The sequence below is a fragment of the Hemicordylus capensis genome, chromosome 5 (genome assembly GCF_027244095.1).
Source record: "Hemicordylus capensis ecotype Gifberg chromosome 5, rHemCap1.1.pri, whole genome shotgun sequence".
Classification (NCBI taxonomy): domain Eukaryota; kingdom Metazoa; phylum Chordata; class Lepidosauria; order Squamata; family Cordylidae; genus Hemicordylus; species Hemicordylus capensis.
Window position 1 is genome coordinate 136,291,886 of NC_069661.1, and position 27,379 is coordinate 136,319,264.

General features: G+C 43.4%; 1 protein-coding gene across 3 annotated transcripts in view; it reads left to right on the forward strand.

Annotated features, from left to right (window-relative positions):
- The window catches only part of TTLL1 (TTL family tubulin polyglutamylase complex subunit L1), an 87,033-nt gene that overhangs the window by 20,368 nt on the left and 39,286 nt on the right, over positions 1-27,379 (forward strand). For all 3 annotated transcript variants that reach the window (XM_053254883.1, XM_053254885.1, XM_053254884.1), the window contains exons 3-6: positions 14,211-14,419; positions 16,045-16,225; positions 18,282-18,416; positions 20,236-20,344. In XM_053254883.1, coding sequence (XP_053110858.1) covers positions 14,211-14,419; positions 16,045-16,225; positions 18,282-18,416; positions 20,236-20,344 — 634 coding nt within the window. The remainder of the gene's footprint in view (positions 1-14,210; positions 14,420-16,044; positions 16,226-18,281; positions 18,417-20,235; positions 20,345-27,379) is intronic.

The window sequence follows — 27,379 nt, forward strand, 5'->3', positions numbered from 1 at the left end:
ATTAATAAAAATTTAATTAAAAAATAAAGATATGCCAGCTGCGTCCATTTCTTGAGATAAATGGCCTCAGAACTGCTGGTTACCTCCAGACTTGACTACTGCTATGTGCTCTATGTGGGGCTGCCTTTGTACATAGTCTGGAAACTGCAGTTAGTCCAAAATACAGTGGACAGATTGGTCTCTGGGTCATCTCAGAGAGACCATATCACTCCTATCTTAAAACATATACACTGGTTGCCGGTAAGTTTCCGGGCAGAGTACAAGGTTTTGGTTATAACTTCTAAAGCCCTAAACAGCTTGGGCCCTGGGTATTTAAGAGAACGTCTTCTTCGCTATGAACCACACCACCCATTGAGATCATCTGGAGAGGTTCGTCTGCAGTTGCCACCGGCTCGTCTGGTGGCTCCTCGGGGACGAGCCTTCTCCATTGCTGCTCTGAGGCTTTAGAACACACTTCCTGCTGAAATAAGAGCCTCCCCATCTCTTTCAACTTTTAAAAAGTCAGTCAAGACACATTTGTTCACCCAGGCTTCTAATTAGATACTGTTTTAATTGTGTTTTAATAGTTTTAACTTTTTAATTTTAATTGTTGAAATGTGTTAATCTTTTATTGGCTGTTTTTATTGTTTTGTGAACCGCCCAGAGAACTTGTGTTTTGGGTGGTATAGAAATGTATTAAATACATACATACATACATACACTACTGCGCCTGCTCAGGACCCTTGCGGTAGAATGCTGCAGCTCTTTGGGGTGACTGAGCCCCACCTCCACACCTTCAGCGTGCTGTTTAAGGCGGGCCGGGTTCCCTGTTCTTCAGTTCTTTTCCAACCACCATTGCGTTCAGACCTCAGGTTATCACTCCTCATCAGATAAGTTCTTCTTTGTGAGTTCATCTCCTTTGAACGAACAAACAAAAAGTTATTTTCAGAAATTATTGACTTTGGAATGGCCGACTTTGGCATTAGTTCGACCTTGGAGCAGACTTTGACTAAGATTATAGGACAACCCTGAAATGGCTGAGGAGAAACGGAGTTTTAAGAGGTGTCAGGGCTGTAATGCCAAGCTTCCCCCGAAGGACCTCCATAAGATCTGTGTCTTATTTGCCTGGGCGAGGAGCACAACCTCTCCTCCTACAAAATATATTTATCTTTTTCTAAACATACACGCAAGAATTGGGCTCTGTGGCTTCGTGCTGCTATTTAAGTTGAAGTATTGAGCCCGTCGATGTCGGGCAAACCCCATCCTTTGACTTCGTCAACATCTAAAGACTCCACATCAACATAGAAGCATCCCCCCTCAAGACAATCGAAGCCTTCGGCATCAACCTCAGCATCAGCTACCTTCAAAAGCCCGAAGCCCCCCTCAATGTCATGAGAATCAACATCGGGTACTTTGAAGTCTAAGGAAAAGCAGTTGAGATCGAATGGTCCTTCATCATCTCCACTACTGAAGAAAGCTAAGACCATAGACTTCAGGGGAGAAGACACTGTCTCCATCTGGTTGGTTGAGCCTTCCGTCAAAACCTCGACAGAGGTTTGGATAACTCCATGGAGGAGAGGTCTATCAACGGCTACTAGTCAGAGGGCTATAGGGCATCTCCAGCCTCAAAAGCAGGATGTCTCTGAGTACCATTTGCAGGGTGGTAACAGCAGGAGAGACGGCATGCCCTCAACTCCTGCCTGTAGTGGTGGGCCACTGTGTGAAACAGGATGCTGGACTAAATGGACCTTGGCCTGATCCAGCAGGGCTGTTCTTATGTTCTTAAAATCTACGAGGTTGACAACCTCCCTCGATGCCTACCACCGCTTGATGTCGAGACCTTCAACGTCAAGGAATGGGACAAGGCAAACTTCGGAGATACTGGGGCAGGCGGAACCGTTCAGTGTAGACTGCCCATCAATACTGAGACTGTCGATGTCAAGGGCATGGTCCTTGTCCCCAGTCCGAACACTAGTCACTTCCTTGGCATCGACACCACCTGATCAACACTAAGAAGCTCCATCGATGCCAACACAACCTCCATTGATGCCCAAGGCTTGTGCCTGGTTTCAACTTTGAATGCGCCAGTATTGTTGGCTTCGAGGCAGGTGACCCATCAATGCCAGGTCCAGATACCAACATTTGATGTCAATGAGGACCCAGAAAGAAATGCTGGTTTGGATCCTGCTACTGCCTGTACCTTGCTGTTGATATTGGACTCAAATTCGAGCACCCCATCAACATCGAAGTTTGAAGATTTTCTTCCTCAACCTACTGATGGGGGAACTCCTAGGGGGTCTGTTGCTGACTGACTGGTTGACCAACTTAGTCTGGCGCCATACACCTTGACTGCTGCCCAGTCTTCTCCATGGCATTCATGTGGTTTTTCTCATCCGTCAGCTGTGGGTGCAACGCTTGCTTCTGCAACTATGGGGACCACTTTCCCAGGCTTCCCTTCCAATTTCCAGGAAAAGCAACCATGGAAATCCGAGTAATCTAAAGCGTATTTTCTGCTTTCTTCCACTGTGACTCCAGTATGGTTTGTACATGCCCTAGCTGATGGTGATGGCCTTGCCCTGCCAGTTAGACCTGCTGTGCAGGTCTATTGCTATGCAGATGGTTGCCTTGCCGGCCAGAAAGACCTTGGTGAATATATCCACTCAAGCTACTCCACTGGCGCCAAGACCTCCAGGTGTAGATATTGGGACACAAACTCAGCCCATACTTCTGCCACCGGTCAAGACTACCATTGAGACCCAGACGTTTCTTCAGATTTTGAATCTGATCCAGATGATCCATATAACCTTGCTGACCCTCCAACTAACGTACCTCCAGTCACCCACATCTCTCCTAATGAATAAATGAAGGCTTATCACCATCACATTAGAGAGATGGCTGCAGCGCTGGGTCTGGGCCTTAAATCCAAACTTGCCACAATCGATGACCCCTTCTATAATTTTATGGCCAAATCTCAATCTTCTCAGCCTGTGGCTCTTCCAGTTCTTCTGGTTAGATCCAGGGCTGCTAAGTGTGCATGGTAGGTGATTCATACTTTGACTCCCACTTCCAAATGCTTAGAAAGTTTCTATAGTATTCAGGAAAAGGACAATGAATACCATTTTGAAACTTCCTGCTCCCAGTTCGCTGGTTATTGATTATTTATTTATTTGATTTATATACTGCCCTTCCAGAATGGCTCAAGGCGGTTTACAATTAAAACAAACCACTAAAACAATAAAAGCTAAAACAAATTAAAAACAATATAACAATGATCAACAATTTAAAAACATTTTAAAACACCACTTAAAAGCCCCAAAATCGGGTTAGAATTAAAAAACCCTGGAAAGCCAGGCCAAACAAATACGTTTTAAGGGCTCTCCTGAAGGCTAATAAAGAATTCAAATTACGGATTTCTGCAGGGAGCGCATTCCACAGCCCCAGAGCAGCTATAGAGAAGGCCCGCCTCTAAGGTAACTCGGGCCTAAGCCGTTCAGGGCTTTAAAGGTAATCACCAGCACTTTGTATTTTGCCTGGAAACATATCGGCAGCCAGTGCAATTGTTTCAAAATAGGCGTAATATGGTCTCTTCGGGTTATCGCAGCGACCAATCTGGCTGCCGCATTCTGAACTAATTGAAGTTTCTGAACTACGTACAAAGGCAGCCCCACGTAGAGCGCATTGCAATAGTCAAGCTGGGAGGTTACCAGCTGGTGCACCACTGTTTTGAGGTCATCCTCCTCAAGGAATGGATGCAGCTGTCGAATCAGCCGAAGCTGATATAAAGCACTCCTGGCCATGGCCTCCACCTGAGAAACCGGGGTGAGGCCTGGGTCCAGGAGTACTCCCAAGCTGTGCACCTCCTCCTTCTGGGGGAGTGTAACCCCATCCAGAACAGGGAGATCTAACTCACTCCTCAGATTCTGAGCCCCCACAATGAGCACCTCTGTCTTGCTTGGATTCAGCTTCAATTTGTTCTCCCTCATCCAGCCCATTACTGCCTGTAGGCAGGCATATAAAAAGTGAGTGCCATTTCCTGAAGATGAAAAGGAGAAGTAGATTTGGGTGTCATCAGCATACTGATAACACCCAGCACCAAATCACCTAATGACCTCACCTAGCGGTTTCATGTAGATATTGAAAAGCATTGGTGACAGAATGGAGCCCTGAGGGACTCCATATAACAGCTCCTGCTTTGAGGAGCGACTGTCACCAAGCTACACCATCTGGGAAATACCCGAGAGATAGGAATGGAACCACTGCAAAGCAGTGCCCCCTATTCCCAACTCCTCCAGGTGACCCAGAAGGATACCATGGTCAATGGTATCGAACGCTGCCAAGAGATCCAAGAGGACCAACAGAGTCACACTCCCTCTGTCGATTCCCCGGTAAAGGTCATCCATCAGGCCGACCAAGGCTGTCTCAACCCCACAGCCCGTTCTAAAGCCAGTTTAAAATGGGTCTAGATAATCAGTTTCCTCCAAAACCACCTGGAACTGGTTAGCCACCACCCTCTCGATTACCTTGCCCAGCCAGGGGAGATTGGAGATTGGCCTATAACTATCCATCGCTGAGGGATCCAGGGTAGGCTTCTTAAGAAGAGGACTAACTATTGCCTCCTTAAAACAAGGAGGCACCCTCCCCTCCCCCAGCGATGCATTTATGATATTAACTAGGCCATCTCCAACAATCTCTCCGCTAGATCGAAGCAGCCAGGTCGGGCAAGGATCCAGAGAACAAGTGGTAAGCCGTACCGCTCCAAGCAGCTTGTCCACGTCATCAGGTGTCACAGATTGAAACTGATCCAACCTAACACTGCAAGAGGGATTGCTGGATACCTCCCTCACAGACCCTGCAGAAACAGTGGAGTCCAAGTCGGCCCGAATACAGGAGATTTTATTTGCAAAGAACCCACTAAAGACGTCACAGCAGAGTATCTCTGGGAACTGATTTGAGGCAGAAGGAGCAGAGATTATACTCCTCACCACCCGGGATAACTCTGCCGTACGTGAACCGGCAGACGCAATGCGCGCCGACCAAAAATGCTTTTTTGCCGCGCGCACTGCCATTGCATAGGTCTTCAAATGGGTTCTATGGTGCATCCTGTCAGATTTGAGCCAAGTTCTCCTCCACTTGCGTTCCAGTTGCCTACCAAGCAGCTTCATCCCCCGCAACTCCACCGTGTACCAGGGGGCCATCTTAGAAGCAGGTCTGGAGGGACGCTTAGGAGCGATAATATCTACTGCCCTGGTGAGTTCCCTATTCCATGTTCCCACCAGGGCATCGACAGAATCACCGGCCGCACCAACATCAAAACCCTCCAAGGCCTTTTGGAAACCTGCTGGGTCCAGCAGCCTTTTTGGGAGGACCATCCTAATAGGTCCATCACCCCTGCAGGGGTGGATTGTGACCGTGATACCAACCTTAACCAGGTAGTGATCCGTCCATGACAATGGGGTAACCACTGGATTCCCCACCCACGGAACCCCCCTGATCCGAACAGAAGACCAAATCCAATGTGTGGCCGGCAACATGAGTTGGTTAAAAAGTTAATTGGGATAGGCCCATAGTTGTCATGGCTGCTATTATGCCACTTCCTCTAAAACAGGTCTTCACCACACCACCCCTGCTGACAGAGAGGGGAGAAAGTTGGATATTCCTGGGGAAAAGATCTATTCCACCTCGTGTCTGTCCGTTAAGATAAATATAGCAATAGCATATGGGAGGATCTACAAAACGATTTAGATGTTCTATCTCCAGAGGAATTTAAAAATAAGTTCCAACAAACATTAAATAAGTTGGCTGAGCTTACTCACCAACAACTGAGTATGGCAAAACATCTACCTGAATCAGAATCACATTCACTGACTCCTTGTGGAGACATGCCTGGCTTCACTCTACTAATCTACTATAGGGCAACATGAAAGAAAAGATTGAAGGCTTACCTTTCGATGGTAAGGGCCTCTTCAGCGAGCAAACCAACTCCACTATGGAGAAAAACAAAATCAAAGTTTATTACAAAACCCTTCAGCACCTTGGCTCCTACCTCCTCCTACAGGTCCAAATTTCACTCTTATTTGAGGCAAAAGCCAGCATTCAGGCAGCAGGACTGTCGTGACTTTAAAAAACAATACCACCCTTACCATAAGTGATAAACACTTATCAGGGCAAAGGGAAAGCCAACCAGTCTCAGCGTACAAAACCAGCAGAGACTCAAAAACATTTTTGAGGTTCAGGACTGCCCACTGTCATAGCTGTACTCCTCTCTCTTCCTGCCACTGGGGACATTAACATCTTGGCATGCGAAAAACACCACCAGATTAGCAGCCCCAGTGGTTCTGCCAGTGTCCAACATCAAGCTGGCATGCCATGCCCCCTCATGACACCACATAACATCAGACTGCTGGGTCCTGAAGATCATATCATTGGGATACACCATAAAGTTCAAGACACCCCCAATATTTTCGGGGATGAGATATACTCAATCCTCCCAGGTTTTACTGGAAGAAGTGAAGAAGCTGTTAGCAAAGGGTGCAAACACCCTGGTGCAGTGGGCGCACAGACAGGAGGGTTTTTTTGTTCCCGCTACTTTCTGATATTGAAGAGGAATACCGGGATCTGGCCTATCATGGTTCTAGAGTTGCCAGAACCTAAGGGGTATACTTGTGAGTCAAATGGGCCGTAAGCCAGAATTTGGCTTTTTTAAAGCCAAATCTGGCCACCAAACACCACCTGAACAAGTTTGTCAATGTACGAAAATTCTGCATGATAGCGTTGCAAGAGATCTTGCCTCTTCTATATCAGGAGAACTGGCTTTTAACGTTGGATCTCAAAGACGCATATTTTCACATAAGCATCAGAAAACAACACAGAAAGTATTCGAGATTCACAGTAGGAAATCAAGTGTATCAATATCCTTCAGACCTTCCACTGCCCCCAGGGTATTTACCAAGTGCATGGCTGCAGTGGTGGCTTACCTAAGGAATGAGGGTATATTGGTCTCTTGACTTCCAAAGACAGAGAGTTGCATTCTCAGACATCGTTCATTTTGTGTCTCCTCCAAGACTTGGGGATCCAGGTCAATTGGAAGGAGTCCCATCTGGAGCCAGTTCGTGTACTCAGTTACATTGGAACACTCTTAAACACGGTTACCAGGAGGATATACTAACCTCGGGAACTCTTCAAGTGTGTCAGGGATCTGTTTCTCCACTTCCAAAAGCATCTGTCTCAGCTGGTTCAACTCATTCAAAGACTCCTAGGACTCATGGCATCCTGCAACATAGTGGTGCGATATGCCCGGTTGAAAATGCTCAAGCTACAACTTTGGTTTCTATTGGTCTTCTGCCCAAACATAGACAACCAATGCTTGCATCTAGTGATTCCAGATCAGGTTCTACGTTCACTTACCTGGTGGTCAACCAACAGGAATCTTTGGGAAGGGGTTCCTTTTCAGATGCTGACCCCTTCTAGCTGGTTGACAACGGATGCTTCTCTGCTGGGCTGGGGGCTCCACTGTGGGGACCATCAGATTCAAGGCAGATGGAATGCTCAACAAAGGCAGTTTCATATCATATTTTTTCCTGGAGCTGCTGGCTGTTTTCCAGGCGATGAAGGCCTTTCTACCGCTTCTGAGAGGCAAAGTTGTACAGGTACAGTTGGACAATACCACTGCTCTCGCTTACATCAACCACCAGGGTGGGACAGTGTCTCATTCTCTTTGTGTGCTCAGCCAAACTTGTTGTTTGGTTGGAGAGTAGTCATCTTTTCCAGCTGACCTTGGCAGCTGCAAAAGGGCCTCTGGTAGCCAGAAGGGCTCTCTGTCTCCAGCTCACTCGATCACCCCTCAAAGTGTGTCTGATAGAACCCCACAGTCCTCTCACCCTCAAGCAAATTAAAACTAAAGCTCCTTGAAAGAAGAAGCTGGGTGGCGAAGGAGGAGATCCTGACTCTAGTGCCCTGTCCAATGATGGCTCAGATCATCCCCCTGGTTACCTGGTTGAACAGAGTGCCGCCAAATATGCCTTCAAAGACACATTGGCCAACCCCTGCAATTTTAGATCAGTCAAGTAGAGGAGGACATCCTTGATCGTAGCCTGTTTAGGTTGAAAACCATGTGGCCTTGCATGGGAGTTGAACTGGAGACACTTGCCAAGGTAATTCCATTTAGTGGAAGTTTTCTGCTGGTTGAGCAGGATCTTTCTCAGAAGCCAATTCGCCACACCATTAGATGGAATGTGAGCACATCCTGATGTAGGTAAGGGTGTGCACAGAACCGCAGAGCTGCGGTCCGGTACTGTGGGGTGGTTTCCTTTAAGGGCAGGGAGGGTTTACTTACCCCTCCCGCCGCTTTGCCCCCTCCAGCGCCCGTATTTTCTGTAGAAATTGGGGCGGCAGGATACCTCCCCGTCGCCCCTTCTGCCTCCTCAATGCCGCCTGCCTCCAGGACGGGGTGGGCGCGCGCGCGGCTTCGCTTTGCAAAGATCCTTTTGCTGCTGAGGGACTCACGGTTTCAAAAGTAATTACTGCTGCCAATGGTATTAAAGCTGAACAAGAAGCCGGCACAGCACCGAGCCGGCCTCCGCTCCGGCGCCTCTCCCATCCTGAGCCGCCGCCGCCCAGCAGCCACTGAAAACAGCTCCGCCAGGGAGGACACGCCGTCGCCGACGCGCCGCAGCACCCAGGCAACCCTCACTTCCGGCTTCTATGCGACTCCCCCCCCCCCACATACAGCGTGGCTGCCTTCATTCTGCCACGCTGTATGTGGGGGGGTATTCTGAGTGTGGATTCTATGATAGCAAATTAGAGTGGATTCATGGTGTTTCATTGAAAATCTCATTAGCTATCATAGAATCCACACTCAGAATACCTCCGAAACAACAGAACCCTGTACCCCATTGGTTAGAAACCCATGGGGGTGGTTGGCACCCTATGTGCACTACACTACCACTCGCTCTGGGCCACCCCAGCACCCCCCAAGTGCACTTATGGGGCTGCTGAAAGCTCCATGTATACCCTCTGAGGAAAAACCTTAAAGACGCGTAAACTTTAACAATTCCCCAAAAATCAGCCCTCTGCCCAAATCCTTTGAAAAAATTCAGGTAGCTTCCTTGACCCTACCTGGCACTACCACCAACCCCACACTGCTCTAGGCCACCCATTTGCCCCCTGCGTGAAGCTATACATTTGCTAACACCTCAATGCTTCTCTATGGGGAAAAACCTTAAAGATGCGTAAACTTCAACAATTCCCCAAAAATCAGCCCTCTGCCCAATCACTCTGAAATTGGGGTGTTAGCCTCCATCCATTAGGCACTACCACCCCACCCCACTCTTTTTGCCCAGATCCCACGCTATGCCCCCGATCTGCCCCAAAGACACTAAAACTTCAAAAATTCCCCAAAAATCAGCCCTTTGCCCAATTCCCCTGAAATTTGGGTGGTAGCCTCCAACCATTGGGCACTACCACCCCACCCCACTATTTTGCCCCTGGAACCCGTTTTTCTTACCCGAATCGATTTGGATTCGGATTTAATCCGAATCCGAACCGAATCAGGGGTGATTTGGGTAGCCCAGATTCGGGCACAGAACAGAACGGGGGTGATTCTGTTTGGGTCCTGAACCGAATCACCGAATACCTGAATTGCACACCCCTATTATATAGTGCAAAGAAAGCAGAACATTGCTTTTTCTCCTTGCCCAGTTTGAATGCCTGGAGTGTGGGGCTCTTCGTAGGACTAGGCTCTGAGTATTGTGTGTGTTCCAGCTGAATTAAGATAGTTGGAGGTTAAGTTTCCATTTCCATTCTCAAGGTAGCTAAGAAGCACAAAACAATTACAACAGTTCCATACAAAATGATAACAAACGTAAGAATAATCATATGGAAAATGGGAGAGCAGATTATGGACCGCTCCCTCTTGATGTTCTGTGAGAGGGCTGCACAACTGTGGCCCTGCAACTGTTGTTGGACTACAGCGCCCATCATTCCCAGCCACGGTGGCCTATACAGATTATGCCCCTCCCAGTAATAACTGTAGTTCTACGGTTAACATGGTTTTATGGAGTTTTATGGTTTTGCAAACCATTGTTGCAAAATGCAATTGCAACAATTTCCTTCTGCTGGTTTAAATTAAGAAACTGCTAAGAATTTGCCCAATGTACATCACATTTTTCTGAATATTACTTTAGCCTGACTGAATTCAGATTCTTATAAAATTATTTTAAAAGTCTGTGGACCCAATGACCTAACAATTACTTGTAGAATACATCTAATCTTGGTAAATATGAGGCTGGAACATTATGTATTTGGTATTGCAAATATTTTTATTTATTTTAATACTTCATCAGTCTTACAGGTCAATTCTTGATTTTTAGATGATATTCAGTGGACATCTGGTCTTTTTTCTTTTTCTAATCAACATTAATAGAGTGGAAGTAATACTTTGATTTTTGTTTTTATTAAAGAGCTGAGCACTATTTAAGGACTTGTTTCACAGGCTTTCATGAAATTACACCTTTTGGTGTCTTTTATCCTTTTATGCCTTTTAATGTTATTTTATGCCCTTTTATGTTTAAATGCTTTTTAGCTTTTTCTTATGCCTTTGAATGTATCATTATGCATTATACTTTGCACCGTGTAATCACCCCCTATATTTTATGCTGGTCTATGGCCATAATAAAGATTGACTGATTGACTTGTTTCACTTTTACATTGCAGTAGTTTCAAGCTAAACATATGCTTCTCCACTACTGCGTACTTCAGAGTGTGAGTACAGCATCCCAACAGGTTCAGTTCATCAGCAGTTTTCACTGTATAATTTACAGAGAGTTTAAGAAATCGCTTCCTCTGCTCAATAACACCAGTTGCAGGGAAAGCCCTGCTACAGTGGTGGTTCCTGGGGAAAGCCAAGCTTGGAGTGTGTAAAGGACCAGTTAACTTGTATTGCACAGTGTAAGGTAGGGATGTGCATAAAACCGGTTCTCCCGGTTCGGTTCGGGTCCGAACCGGACCAGGGTGGTTCGGTTTTGGTTTTGCCGAACCACCCCCCCGGTTCGGTTCGGATCCGAACCGGTTCGGATCCGAACCGAACCGGTTCGGATCTCAAAAAATAGCTGGTTTGAAAGGGGACCCTGTGTTCTACCTGCCACCCAAATTTCAAGTCGATTGGACCTTCCTCTGATTTTTGGCGATTTTTTAAAGTTTTAGTGACTTTGGGGCAGTTCGGGGGCATAGCATGAGATCCGGGCAAAAGGAGTGGGGTGGGGTGGTAGTGCCTAATGGGTGCAGGCTACCACCCCAATTTCAGGGGGATTGGGCAAAGGGCTGATTTTTGGTAAATTTCTGAAAATTTCATGTCTTTGGGGCAGATTGGGGCATATTGGGGCAGAAAGTGGGGGCGGGGGCAGAATAGTGGGGTGTGGTGGTAGTGCCTAATGGGTGGAGGCTGCCACCCCAATTTCAGGGGGTTTGGACAAAGGGGTGATTTTTTGAGAATTTTTGAAGTTTTAGTGACTTTGGGGCAGTTTGGGGGCAGAAAGTGGATCTGCCCCAAAATAGTGGGGTGGGGTGGTAGTGCCTAATGGGTGGAGGCTACCACCCCAATTTCAGGGGGATTGGGCAGAGGGCTGATTTTTTGAGAATTTTTGAAGTTTGGGTGTCTTTGGGGCAGATTGGGGGCAGAAAGTGGATCTGCCCCAAAGGAGTGGGGTGGGCTGGTAGATAGTGCCTAATGGGTGGAGGCTACCACCCATCCCCAATTTAAGAGTGATTGGGCAGAGGGGTGAATTATGGTGAATAGAAAAGGTGTGAATTCTCATTCTATCATAGCAAATGAGATATTTTTCAATTAAACAACTCTCATGACCCCACTTTCACTTTTTCACACTTTCCTTTACTATGAATAATATGAGGAAGTAATCAATTTAGCACACTTCACCTTATGAAGACAAACCTCATACAAATAAATTCACCATAATTCACCCCTCTGCCCAATCACTCTTAAATTGGGGATGGGTGGTAGCCTCCACCCATTAGGCACTATCTACCAGCCCACCCCACTCCTTTGGGGCAGATCCACTTTCTGCCCCCAATCTGCCCCAAAGACACCCAAACTTCAAAAATTCTCAAAAAATCAGCCCTCTGCCCAATCCCCCTGAAATTGGGGTGGTAGCCTCCACCCATTAGGCACAACCACCCCACCCCACTATTTTGGGGCAGATCCACTTTCTGCCCCCAAACTGCCCCAAAGTCACTAAAACTTCAAAAATTCTCAAAAAATCACCCCTTTGTCCAAACCCCCTGAAATTGGGGTGGTAGCCTCCACCCATTAGGCACTACCACCACACCCCACTATTCTGCCCCAGGCCCCACTTTCTGCCCCAATATGCCCCAATATGCCCCAAAGATATGAAATTTTCAGAAATTTACCAAAAATCAGCCCTTTGCCCAATCCCCCTGAAATTGGGGTGGTAGCCTGCACCCATTAGGCACTACCACCCCACCCCACTCCTTTTGCCCAGATCCCATGCTATGCCCCCGAACTGCCCCAAAGTCACTAAAACTTTAAAAATTCACCAAAAATCAGCCCTTTGCCCAATCCCCCTGAAATTGGGGTGGTAGACTCTACCCATTGGGCACTACCACCCCACCCCAAAATTTTACCCCTGGGCCCCTTTTTATCCCCCCGAATCGATTCGGATTCGGATTAAATCCGAATCCGAACCAAATCAAGGGTGATTCGGGTGACCCAGATTCGGGCACAAAACAGAACAGGGGTGATTCGGTTCGGGTCTGAGCCAAATCACCCAAAATCCCAAATTGCACACCCCTACTAAGCACACACACAGAGAAGAAGCAGGAGGCGGAGTGTGGATTCTATGATAGCATATTAGAGTGGATTGATGGTGTCTCATTGAAAATCTCATTTGCTATCATAGAATCCACACTCAATACCTCAGAAACAAGAGAACCCTGTACCCATGGGGGTGCCCCTACCAGAGATCCCTGTACCCCATGGGTTAGAAACCCATGGGGGTGGTTGGCACCCTATGTGCACTACACCACCACTTGCTCTGGGCCACCCCAGCACCCCCATGTGCACTTATAGGGCTGCTGAAAGCTCCATTATAACTTATTATGAGGAAAAACCTTAAAGACGCGTAAACTTCAAAAATCACTTAAAAATCACCTCTTTGCCCAATTCCTTTCAAATAATTCTGATAGCTTCCTTGCCCACCCTAGGAACTACCACCCACCACACTGCACTCTACGACACCCCTTTCCCCCCGACGTGAAGCTATACATTTGCTGCAATCCTAATTATTCTCTATGAGGAATTCAAAAACACTTAACAATTCACCAATAATCAGAGGAGTGTCCAATTGCCTTGAGATTTTTTGGGTGGTAGGCACCCATGCCTGTCTACCACCCACCCTGCTTTTGTGCTCCTAGATCCTCCACAACAGGGGATATGGACTGGTTCGGGTCCCATTATACTCAATGAGAAAAATAATTAAAAATATTTCAAATATTCATAAAAAATCATAGGGGTGTCTGATTGCTTCAGGGTTTGCATGGTTGTTGGCACCCATGAGTGCTCCACAATAAGAAATAATGGCCTGGTTCGGGTCCCATTATATCCTATGAGAGAAAAATAAAAATATTTTTCAAAAATTCATAAAAAATCGTAAGAGTGTCCGATTGCTTTGGGGTTTGGGTGACAGGTACCCCTGGGTGCCAGCTACCATCTGACCAATTTTCAGCTTTCCGAACCGATCCGAACCGGTCCGAACCGGTTCGAAACGAACCACCCCCAGTTCGGTTCGGATTCGAACCGAACCAGGGGTGGTTCGGTTCGATCCGAACCTCCGAACCGGAACCGGTTCGGACCCGAACCGGTTCGGATCCGAACCGGTTCGCACATCCCTAGTGTAAGGAGCGGCCATTTAAAGAGTACCTCCTCACACTTTTCCTGTTTGGCTTGTCCCTCCTTTGGGTTCACTAAAATAAATTACCGATGTTAGGAAGTCTTAGAAGTTGCATCAACAATCCAATTAGGTTTTCCTCAAAGCTAAAAGTACTCAAGAAGAAGAATGGGAAGGGAGAAAGTGCTGATAGGAAGAGTGGTACAGATTTGGTGTTCTCATCACTTTTGCTTCTAATGTCCTTCACCAAAAGCTGCTTTTATTTAAGTTCTGAAAAGTCTTTGTGGAGACCCAGCATCAGTTTTCTCTTTGCAGGATGAGTGTGCAAACTATTCGAAATGTTTTCAGTGTGGAAACTGGTTACCGCCTTTCTGATGACCAGATTGTCAACCATTTCCCAAATCACTATGAGCTCACCCGAAAAGACCTGATGGTAAAAAATATCAAGAGGTACAGGAAAGAATTGGAAAAAGAAAGTAGTCCTCTTGCAGAGAAAGATGAAAATGGGAAATACCTTTACTTAGGTGAGTTGTGCACTTTAAATAAAAGGTGGGAAATTTGAACATTTAGCATATTAGTAATGTGTAATATACTAGTTGCTCACTATTTTGGATCTTTGTATATTTTTACTGAATTGTGCAGCTTATTCATCTCTAGTCAAGATAAGTATCTGTGCAAGTGACTTTAAAAGGGTAACCAGGGGAAAAAAGCACATGAAAAAAGCCCACAAGAAAATTGCGAACAGAAAAAAACCCCACTGTCATAAAAGTGCACAAGACAAATGCCCAGCTGGAAAGATGCCCACATATATACTACGCTCCAACGCAAAAAATATTCTGTGTGGGTAACGTTCCATGTAGGCATTTTTCGGCGTGAGCAGTGTTCTGTGTGCGCATTTTTCTTGTGCACATTTATGACAGTGGGGTTTTTCCTGTGCACAATTTTCTTGTGGGCTCTTTTATTTGGGGTTTTTTCATAGACCCCTTTAATAGTCATTACAGTTAAACAAATAGTCAAAACCTTTTAACTATCAAAGAGCTTTTCCTCTTTAATAATAACCTTTTAATAATGTAAAGCAATATCAACCTTTGTTCTAACCAGGCCACTGTACTGTGTATCCGGTCCAGGAGCTGAAACAATCTGAACTCCTCGTGGAGTGTGTGTGTGTATGCACATATGCACGCACACACAAACACACACATATGCACTCATGCACACATACACACATGAAGAAGCAGATTGTTAGTAGTCTTTTGTCTTTCCAGAAAGCTTGTGAGAGCACAGTACAATAAAACCTATGTGTAATGCACACCAGGACTCATGTTTCCCTGACGCCTGCAAAACTGTGGATGAAATCTTTTCCCCCCAGTACTGTAATTCAAATTTGACAGAACCACCAGCACGTTAAAAACAAGCTGCTCCCAGAATGTAAAAAACACATATAGTCTGATGAAACCACCCATTGCGGGACTTGCAATCCAATCCTAAGCAAACTTATTTGGAAGTAAACTACTTTGATTTCAATGGGATTTTATTTCCAAGTACAGTATGTGCTTTGCAACGTTACTCAGTCCTTTAGCCTGAACTATGGACTTCAATTCCTTTCCATTAATACTTTTGAAATCTGAATTTTTGTTAATTCAATAATTAAATTTTTTTAATTATGAATTTTTGTTTTTTTAATTATGAATTTGTTTTTTTTTTAATTTTTGCTAATTCATAATTAAATAAGCAAGAAAAGAGTAAAATGTTTAGATAAGAGCCCATCAAGCTTTAACACCGATATTCATGAAACCTGAGTGTCGGGGACAGAACTTGAGAAGTTATGTAGATATTCTTAAGCTTATGATAACTCTTAATTATTTTCTGTCACTATTTTTAGATGATGGACAAAAAATGCCTGTGACATTTTCTCCCACTGCATATTCTTTGAACTAATCTGTGATTTAGCCACAGTTCTGTTGCTTCACATTAAAATGGGGAGCAGAAATCGGAGATGAAGATAAGCCATCTTCACTGCCATCATAATTAAAATAAAAAACTAGAGCTGGACAATCAATGTTGAGAAGATGTTTCAACCACATGTGTTGAGAAATTTGCCAGATTGAATATATCATGTAAATTCTTTGTTTTTCTTGGTCCCTTGTAGACTTTGTGCCTGTCACCTTCATGCTTCCAGCCGATTACAACTTATTTGTTGAAGAATTCCGGAAAAACCCTTCCAGTACATGGATCATGAAGCCCTGTGGAAAAGCTCAAGGAAAAGGAATATTCCTTATCAATAAACTTTCACAAATTAAAAAGTGGTCACGAGACAGCAAAACATCCTCGTAAGTTTCTAATACTTAGGAACACTGGAAACTGCCATATACTGAGTCAGACCATTGGTCTATCTAACTCAGTATTGCCTTCAGACTGGCAGCGGCTTCTCCAAGGCTGCAGGCAGAAATCTCTCTCAGCCCTATCTTGGAGAAGCCAGGGAGGGAACTTGAAACCTTCTGTTCTTCCCAGAGTGGCTCCTGAGGGGAATATCTTACAGTGTTTACACTTCTAGTCTCCCATTCAAATGCAACCAGGGCAGACCCTGCTTAGCTAAGGAGACAAGTCATGCTTGCTACCACAAGACCAGCTCTCCTCTCCTTTAAATAAACCTGTTTGACATCTTACTATAGTAGGCAAATTTGTGGGAATGTTCATATCCCACTAAAAAAGGCAATTTTTTACTTTTACTCATAAGTTAGTTTATTCATATAACTGCTTGTTATACCCAGAGAACAACTTGTTATGGAGCGGCTAACCCATAACTTTTAATACAACACAACTTATTTCTGAATAAATATGCATAGGATGGTGCTATAAGTCTTTCTGTCTCTAACCAACCATACCTAATTGTCTTTTAGCATACAGTGTCTAGCACAGGGCTAGGTAGACTTCAGGCTTCTGGGATCAAACACAGACTCTGAAGCAGCACAGATGCAGCAAAATTCCCTCTTTTCCTCTAACGATTAGCCCTTAGCTTTCTAAATAGGAATAATATGCTGCTCTTATTATTCCAACAGTTTTCTACATAATTAAATATCACACTACAATTTATTATCATTCTTTCTGTATTATCATTCTTTCTGAAGCTGCCTTAGAGAGAGTCAGATCATTGATCTGTCCAGCTCAGTATTGTCTAGGCTGATTGGCAGCAGCTCTCCCAAAGTTTCAGGCAAGAGCCTTTCCCAGTTCTACCCAGAGATGCCAGGGATTAAACCTGGGACCTTCTGCATGCAAAGCAGATGCTCTGCCATTGAGTTATGAATCCATCCTTTGTGATTAACCATCCAGAATGCACTTCTGAGTGAATAACCATATGAAGTCCAAGCTCTGTAGGATTAGGAAACTATTTGTGACTACTTATAACACCGTTTCCCCAAATTATTGCATGTATAAAGGCGGAGAGTGCCATGCACGTGTGTGGCTGTTGGTATGGGTATGGCTATAGGGTGAGACTATTGGCCTAGGCTGTCATGAAGAGCACCTGCACTTCTGAATTTGCGACTACACCACTGCTGGAGAGGTAAAACACCCACCCTGGATACTTAATGTTGCTAAATTTCTGTGTGGAGTAAACAGGGGTCTTGGGACAAAAGGCAGGTCCTGAGAGTCTGAGTACCTGGACCCCAAAATGCAATTGAGGTGAGATCTAAGAGTGTAAATTAGATTTTGATGTACCAGTGACCTTTTTGTCTTGACAGTCCATCTGAATGGCTACTTCCCTGCACAGGCATCTTCCCTTAGACCTGCAATAAAGAATTCTAATTTTCTTCATTCTTGAGCCTTCCCATTTTACAATCTCTAGGAGACCTCAGAAAGAAAAACCTATAAATAGGTACCTTTGGACATTGTGTAATCAGACATTGTGTCAGTCACTGCCCCTCTACCATCATAGATTCCACCCAGCCAGGTACTGCCTTAGTGCACTCAACCTCTCTCTGAACCTCAGGAAAGCTCACATATGGTTGATTTCTGCATCCTGAAGTGCCTTCCCTAGTCCTCTTTGTCCTCTCAGGTGACGTCATTTAGTTGAATCTATACTACTGAGTAGGAATGTGCCAGAACACAATTCGGCTGTCCAAATCGCAGGCACCTTCCTTTAAATTTGAGGGCTTATACAGCCCCTTTAAAGTCCCTTATGAGTTATGGGTGCATATGTCCGTACAATCAGAATTGAGCAAGTATGGTAACAATCATGCTTGCTATGGTATTGGCTGCTCTTATTTATCAACCTTACATATTCATTCTAAAATGTTACTGGAGCTGCCTTTATTACTTTTCTACAGCTGGTTTTTAAAGAAGAAAATATGACGTACATTTCAGATAATAAAAGGTGTATTATCCTAGGTTTGTATCTCAGTCCTCCAAAGAAGCGTACGTGATTTCCCTCTATATCAATAATCCACTGCTGATTGGTGGGAAGAAATTTGATCTGCGCCTGTATGTATTGGTGTCAACTTATCGTCCTCTGAGGTGTTACATGTAAGTTTGTCATTTATTTATGTATTTTTGTTTTCTAACATGTTTGTTTTATTCCCACTTTGGGAATACAAGTGGATGGAGAATAATTTTCCATTCAGAGTGACTGAAAGTTGTGTTAGAACTATTCCCTTAGTAACATAGGAAGCTGCCTTATACCGAATCAGTCCATTGGTCCATCTAGCTCAGTATTGCCTATGCGGACTGACAGTGGCTTCTCCAAGGGTGCAGCAGCGGTCTCTCTCAGCCCTCTCTTGGAGACTCCAAGGAGGGAACTTGGAGCCTTCTACACGCAAGCATGCAGCATACTGGCATTTGGAATTTTCTCTGATGACACTTTCAAAAACAATCATGTGTAGAAATTATTTTAATTAAGCACAAAGTGCAGGGCAGTCTTAAATAATACAAATATGGGAGTTGTCAATACCTGTCAAAAGTGGTTTGTTTGGTGTTTTACTAGGATAATAAAATTGACTGTTAACTTGTCTGGCCCAATGGATTAAAAAACCTTATCACTTCACACATATATTAAATTTTGTTTGCCATTTTGCTGCCCTCCTTTGCAGTCAGGTTGGGATTAATTTTTGAATAATTTGGTATTGTCTGAAAATTGGCTACTTCCTACTTCACTGACTGACGCTGGCTTACTTATGAATAAGATAAATGGCAATTTGTTCAGATAGCAAGGATCTTTACTTCCCTGTATTGAAAACTATTTTCTTATTCTATGATAGCTAAAGATTTCCCAGAAACCATTTTAAAAACCTTTTGGGAAATCCAAGTATATAGCATTGATCAGATCCCCCTATCTCTGTCCTTGTTGACAGTGTCAAAGAATTCTGAAATCATGAGGATTTACTTTTGCAGAATTCATGTGATTCTTTTTAAACAAAGCTTGAAGTTAAAATTTTAGGCCTATGTCTTCCTGATTATTATTATTTTTTTTTAATTGTGTTTGGCAACCTTATCAGTCATCTGGATGGGAGACTCATTTTAAATTAGCAGTGCAATTGCTGAATATCTATGAGTTCCAGGTGTTTGGTATCTAGCCTTGGCAATTTGTTAATTTGTGAATTTTAGAACTTAACCTTTTATAATCTTGATTGATTATGGACCTTCTGGTGTGTTACTAGAAAATGCACAGGCATTGTAAAGAACTTTGGGTTAGATTCTTAGTACCTGTTCAAACAAGGTTCCTCCACCCAATTTCAGCAGATTCTACTCTGCTGCTGCAGCTCCACACACCTCATCCCATATTGTTCCAACCCTCAAAAACCAGTTTTTAGGGACTTGCAGTGGGAAGGAGGGATAGGGAAGTTCCCATGGAAATATTTCCTTCTAGTCATGCTGTTCGGGACCCACCACATTATGGAGAAGTTGTACCTCCTCACTAAAGTACTGATGTTTCCCCATTATGAAATCAGGAAGTAAAATCCTTATTTGAATTATATGCACTTACCGTATTTACCTGAATCGAAGATTACTCTGAATTTAAGACAACCACCTTAAAAAGTTAAGGTTAAATACAGGTTATACCTGCATTTCCTCAAAAAGAACAGGACTCTGAATTTAAGATGACCTCCCAATTTCTAATATCAACAAATTGGAAAAAACCTAGTCTTGGATTCAGGTAAATACAGTATTGTCTCAGGACATATCCAAGACATTGCAATCAATCTGAGCCATCTTTCCTTGTTGGCTGCATAACTAGTTTTCAAGGCACAAATTGACTTAATGAATCTAAAAGGGTCTCTTTCATAATTGTTTAATGTGGAATGAATTGTTATATAGTTGAATGTTCATCTGTCTTCTTTCATTTAAGGTATAAACTTGGGTTTTGTCGGTTTTGTACAGTAAAATATACACCAAGTACAAGTGAATTAGACAACATGTTTGTGCATCTTACAAATGTTGCCATTCAGAAGCATGGGGTGAGTTAAAATTCCTCATAGAACATCAGTCTGAGTTTAATATCTTGCATGAAATATAATTCCTCAATCATTTCCCTCTGGTTTGTGATTTCTTTCTTATTGGTTTAAAAGACTTGTGTTCTTAATGATGTGAGGTGCATACAGAGTAGTCCATGGCTGCACAACTTGGGACCTCCAACTATTGTTAGACCACAGCTCTCATCATTCCTCATTATTGGGCACTCTGGCTGGGGATGATAGAAGTTGTAGTCCAACAGCAGCTGCAGGGCAAAGTTGTGCAGCCCTGGAGTACTCTAAATATGGACAAATGTGTTCCCCCACCCCACGCTCAGTGTCTAATTACAGTATTGTGGATCAGATAAAGAATTTCCCCCCAGATCATCCTGTGGGATTGCCGAACTACTTATCTACTATTCTGTTTGGCAGTGAGTATAACCAGATGCTACTGAAGCAAAGAACTTGGGGAATGGACTACTACATTGTTATAGTTGACTCCCAACTTCTCTCTTTGAGTTTTGGAATGCATACTATGGCCTTCTTTACCCAATAACTTCTAAGTTCTTTCATGAGAAATATGAAGAATATCTATGACTGGGAGTATTCACACAAATTTTGAAGGCACATTTTTGAAGGCATAAAGTTAACACAATAAGTTGAGGAAACTATGTAAGACCTTTTGTATAATGGCGAACAACACAGCAAGGCTGGCTGTGAAGCAGCAATTTCAGCTAAGCAGTCAATGGAATGTAAGTACATTTAAAGGCCGACTTTTTAGCACTGTAAAAAGCTAATAAGCTTTGTCCCATAACAGGCTATTCGGGCCTAGCTGGAAGATAAGCAAGAATGGGTGTCTGTGCATTTTAATTTTTACTTTTAGAGAGGATCTGACTGAATTCAGCATTGTTGAAATCTCTGATGCTATCTATACTTGGAGGAACAGTTGCTATAAAGCTAAAAGTGATAATTGCTATCTGTACTCTGTTAGGGAAAATGTTGGTGAGTTTTTCCCTCTTTGTTTGGGAGATGCATTTGCTGTTAGTTTTGTAAAAGATGGTTAGAACAGCATGCATTTATTTTTCTGATTTCAAAATCCTTCTTTGTGTTTATTTACATTTATGGAATGCTACATCCCATTCTCTTAAGCCAACTAATGGCGCAGTGGAGAAATGGCTTGACTACCAAGCCAGAGGTTGCCAGTTTGAATCCCCACAAGTATGTTTCCCAGACTGTGGGAAACACCTACATTGGGCAGCAGCAATATAGAAAGATGCTGAGAGGCATCATCTCATACTGCGTGGGAGGAAACAATGGTAAACCCCTCCTGTATTCTACCAAAGACAACCACAGGGCTCTGTGGTCGCCAGGAGTCAACACCGACTCGACGGCACACTTTACCTTTACATCCCATTCTAATAATATTACAGCCTTTTTCTTTTGAAGTAATTGTGATAGTTGCATCAAGGAATTTGTTTGCCAAAACATTGCTTGGGATTGGGCAGGGTGACATTTCAGCTGTGCCATCACTGCTTACTACAGCCATAGATTTGTGGCCAAGTGCTAGTGGCTACTGGAAGTTTTGGCAGCTGATGTTTCCCATCCTTTCCCTCTTGTGCAGTGCCTTCTCCTAGGACAAGGCAAATTTGGTAAACATATGGTAATTCTTTTAACAAAGCAACAAAAGGCTTTAAAAAAATATTCTAAATACAGATATCATATTCTCAGCAATTTTTTTTAATTTATAGGAAGTAGTATGTCTTACCACATAACCTCATGGATGATCCAGAACCAAAATAAAGTCAATGCCACCTTCACAGCTGTGGGGCACATATACTTAGGTGATATAGACAGGCAAAAAACCTGCCGGTTTAAGACCAAAGTTAAGACTCGATTTGGCTCATGTTCCACAAAGCTGGGAAATGGGAACCTAAGGCTTAACAGATGTGACACATGATCAGAAATGGTGTAGTGCAATGTCACAAATTGTACTTGTTTACAACTTGCTCTCCATGTACCCACACTTTTCCTCAATTTTTGAAGCCCAGCTGAAGATGGGGAAGATGGAATGCCTGGCACCAGTGAAGATGCCCAATGGTTTCCACATGGGTGCACTAAAGGCAAGTTGTTAGTGAGCACAACATTGCACAACATCATTACTGATCACGTGGCAGGTCTGTTCCAATTTCCTGGCCTTGTAGAGCTTGAGCCAAATAAGAAGGCCTCAGCATTAGCCTTAAACCATCAGGAAATTTTATCATTACAGTGCTGACAATCCAATACCCTCCCCAAGGTCACAGTTAGTGTTGATTCTAATGAACACTGTATAGTATAATGCAGTGAGTTGCATTATATTTTATATATTTCAAAAACAGTTGTAAGATATTCTGCATTATAGTAGACACTTGCAGGAGTGCAGTAGAATTAGTGTGGTATAGTCATTAGAGTGTAGGACTAGGACTGGGAAGACCTGAGTTCAGTTCCCCATTCTGACCCTCTAGGTCAGTCACTTCTCTCTCCACCTAACTTAGTACACAAGGTTGTTTGAGAACAATCATAACCATGTCCAGTGCTCTGGGCTCCTTGGAGGAAGAGTAAAAATAAATAAAAACAATATACTACAGCATGTACAACAGTATCTTGGAAGGTGCATATTCAATGTTGGGATGTGTCATCCTTCCCAACACTTGGGTCATAAAACTTTGAAGGGAAGGTGCTGGGAAAGACTACAGTTCCTAGTGCTCTGTGTTTTTCAAGATGGTGCTGGGGCTTGATAGAGGGCTCTGTGGTAACAGCTTCCCTCACCCGCAGCACAGGAGAAAGCACAGCACTCTGTGGAGGTGGGAAATGGCTCTCACATTGGAGATATTTTGCTAAAGTGGCCCCCACTTGAAAAATTGTGAAGATCACTAACCAATGTAGATTTCCCACTATAAAAACAAAGATTTGCCTCCCCTCTAACATCTAGAAGATGGGAGAGAGAAATTAGTGAATTGGGAACTGTGGGATAAGCGGAGCTTTGTAAATAGGCAGTAGGTAGTCTAAACTTCACTGAAAAAAAGAACAGTGTTCTTTAAAAAATAAATAAAACAGGTGTAATTAAAGTGGCCCACTCCGTTGAAGTCAATGGGACCTTCTTATTGCAGAAGTGAAGTGCAATTTTCCTGTCAGCATTCTGACAGTGGGGATGGTCAGCTGGACACTGTCAACCGAGAAAGGTGTGAGGTAATTCTGAAGAAGTGTGCAGGAGTTACTCTCTACCTGACATATAAAAGAAGATGTGAGGGGAGGATGCTGCAATCTTGGACATGCTTACTCAGAAATAAGCCCCCACACGCTTCTCCCCCACATTACTCTAACTACCCACTTGACTTTCCCCAGCAGTCCATTCCATGTCTCTCCTCTCCATTTTCCCTTCGAGTTCACATTCCTTAACTTAGGCATTGCACTTGTAATAGAATCCAATAGCTGTCTTCCCCTGCCAGTGTCAGAATACTGGCAAATGTGTCAGCACTTTGGCTTCATTGTCAAACCAGCCACGATCTGTATAACTTTCCCAGCTATTTCTAGCCATAGGCTTTAATGGGGCAGGGAAAACTTTTGCGATGCTCCAGACTTCACCAAACCAACAGAGGATTGCCTTCAGAAACAAGCCTGAAACTTTTACTCTTGGTGAAAGTGAATGTTCATTTGCAGAAGCCAGCTGATTTCTTTATGTTCAAAACTGGTTATTTAATTGAACAATGCAGGGGGGATTGATGTTATAAATACGTGTCATTTTTATTCCATAATGATACCTACCTGTCACTGTATTTTGAAGAGGAAAACTCTAATAAAGTTTTAATTTAAAAAGAAGCAAGCCTGAATAGATTATATTAGTCATTCGTATTGAAATTTTAAAGAAATATGGTGGCATACTCATTCTCCCATACTCCAAACAAGGTTTTAAGACCTCTTTTAATGTGTATATAAAAACAAATAAAACAAAGATTTTACCAACTTAAGCAAACGTGTTGTGATTTGTTCCTGTTGTCAACACTGCCTTTCTGCAGGCTCCCAAAAGCCTCTCTGCTCATGTCTGGAACTACAGGCTTGCAGTTCCTACTCTTAACATGCTCAGAGCCTGATGAGGTTGTGGGCTCACCGTTAGTTGGTAAATGGGGACAGGTCACTTAGCAGGCAGTGGGACAATTGCTCCCAGGTTCACCAGCTATCACACGAATCGAAAGGGGATTAGCCTATCCCTCTGTTAGGAATGTCTAAGCAGATCCAATTTAACTTCAAGGTCTCTATGCCCAGAGACTGACCCTGTTACTTCCCATCTTTGGTTGCCTCAGATAAGCTTAAATTATCATCTTAGCAGGAAAGCAGATAAGGCACGGCGAATGCCACCCCACTCCCCAACAAAGGAGAATGGTGGCCCCAGAAACTCAGGAGATGCTCTCATTAAAAACTTGATTGGTTTACTGTGTCTTTCGAACCTGACAGATAAGCCCTTGCACATCTATTCAGTCAATTTACATATAGATTGTTCTTGACCTTTTCATGCCATTGTGCTTACTCCAACACAACCAATAAAGACAATGGATTCTTTTGAGATCCATAGGAATTCCCCTCCTCAGGCAGGAGGAGTGGTCAGCATTTTGCCCCAGGGCACATTTTGGGCTATAACTGGGCCTAGTTTCATGAACCAGTGTGCTTCCCTTCGTCTCTACACCTTGGAGCCATTCACTGTTTGGGCAATTGACCTGACACCCACCATAACATCAGGCCGTGTCTTGCTCTTCATACCATTCCTGCTCTCAACCTCCAGATTGGCCTTCTTCACTGGACTGGTCTGCACAACATGCCTCACTACTACAAGAAGCTGGCTACATGAGACTAGACCCCTTTTGGATTTACCCCCACTGCCTAACCCCCGAATGGTGCTGGGTTCTTCACTGCTGACTCCCTGCTCCCAGTCTGTTCCTGAGGAAAGAAGTCCTTCAGTTGTTCCCAAGCCATAAGGAAGGTGTGAGGTAGTATAATAACCACTGTGCCCTTCTGGGCTTCTCCTTACCCCTGTTCTTTCCTAAATCCAAAAACCTGTTTCTCTAAAGCCTCCTTTCCCTAGCCAGCCTGGAGTCATCTAATTTCGACGCCAAGCTAAATTACCTTTTTGCAAGTTACCTGGTTAATCTCTGTGACACATTTTGGTAATAATATTGACTTAATCGACTTTTTCCACTGTACCCCTACTCTAAACCCTTAATAAACCGATTGTATTTGTGAATCTCTTCATTTCCCCAGTACTAGAGCTTTGCACAAATTTATTCTGATGTGGAACTGCTCCATTCTAGTTTGCTAATTTCCCCACACAAGCCCAAACACAGTCAGGAGTTCGCCAGTCACCCTGGAGCAGTTCCGTTAACAACACCCCACCCCACCCCGCAAACACACATTTACTGCCATAAAGTCTAGACCTTACCAGATTCTGCTGCAGGTTCATGGGCTCTTTATGGACCACATTAGCCTTCAGGCCATGTTTTCTCAAGGTCTTTTGTGTTTGCCAGATAAAGCTGTCAGTCACATAAGGAATCTGAAGTATAGGTAACCCTTCCTCAAATTTTCTATTGATCCATAGGGGGTTTACAACCATTTCTTCTAAATAATTCTTCAGCTTTCCTTCTGAAATGCTCCACCTGCTCATTAGATGAAACTACCACAGCTCTCTATAAAACATTCATCACTAGCTGTTCTTTAATCATCCATGGGTGTTGAGTTACTTATTAACCTTATTAACTCTTTCTTGGCTGGTTTCCTGTGCCATCTGGTATCAGTAGCACCCTTTCTAAGTCATATTTCTGTATTCAGGAAAGGTAACCATCCTTGATAGTTTGATTGTTCCCTGGTCAATTTTACACTCCCCAATCTATTCAGTTCCCTATACACATGATCCATATGGTTTGTAGACTCTGTAATAATCAGAACATCGTCAATATTTCTTATATAGTATGATCTGATCAACACGTCATTTCTCTAAAGAATTCATATAGTTATAGCTAACAGAGGGGCCAGCCGATTTCCCATTGCTTAGCCCCGTTTTTATGCTTAGTATTCACCCATAAGTTCCATTTTTCGGTATAGAATTCACCATTGAATTTGAACACATTGTATTCAAATATCGCTCTGTAATAATCAGAACATTGTATTCAAACAAACTGCTATTAGTCCATCAATATCTTTAACAGTTAGACCATAACACTCTTATTTCCTGTTTGTTCTCTTGTAATATGGAATGGGCTAATAGCAGTTGGTTTGGAATGCAATGTGTTCAAATTCAATGGTGAATACTATACAGAAAAATGGGACTTAGGAGGATTGTTTGATTGGTGAGAAGGGTGGCTGCCAAATTAAAGGAACAGTATATAAGATCATCTGTCAGGAATGTGAAGAATTTCACAATGGAACACAGGGAGACCCCTGTTAAAAAGGTATAAAAAGCATTTGGCAGACATGCAACATAATAAAAGCTGTTTGAAACCCTGGGCAAAGCATATGAAGGAAAAACATAAAGGAGGATTTGTGCAAACAAAGATGTTTATTTTGGCTATAGGAGGAAATACAGAAAAGTGTAAGATTAAAGAGGCCATGTATATTGAACAGGTGCAACCAACTATTAATGCTAGGGAAGAAATGAAAGAGGCATTATTTATATATTATTATCTATTTTTACATTTATATCCCACTCTTCCTCCAAGGAGCCCAGAGCAGTGTACTACATACTTGAGTTTCTCTTTCACAACAACCCTGTGAAGTAGGTTAGGCTGAGAGAGAAGTGACTGGCCCAGAGTCACCCAGCTCGTTTCATGGCTGAATGGGGATTTGTTTTTTTGCATTTTAAAATTTTGTTGATTTTAACAATACCTTAACAATCAAGTTACACTTAATTAAGTAAATATTGACTTCCCGCATACCAGTCTGCGTGGTTCTTGTTAACTATACATATAAGCCGTTGCTATAATAATACAAAACATATATACTCCATCTTACAATTTGCTT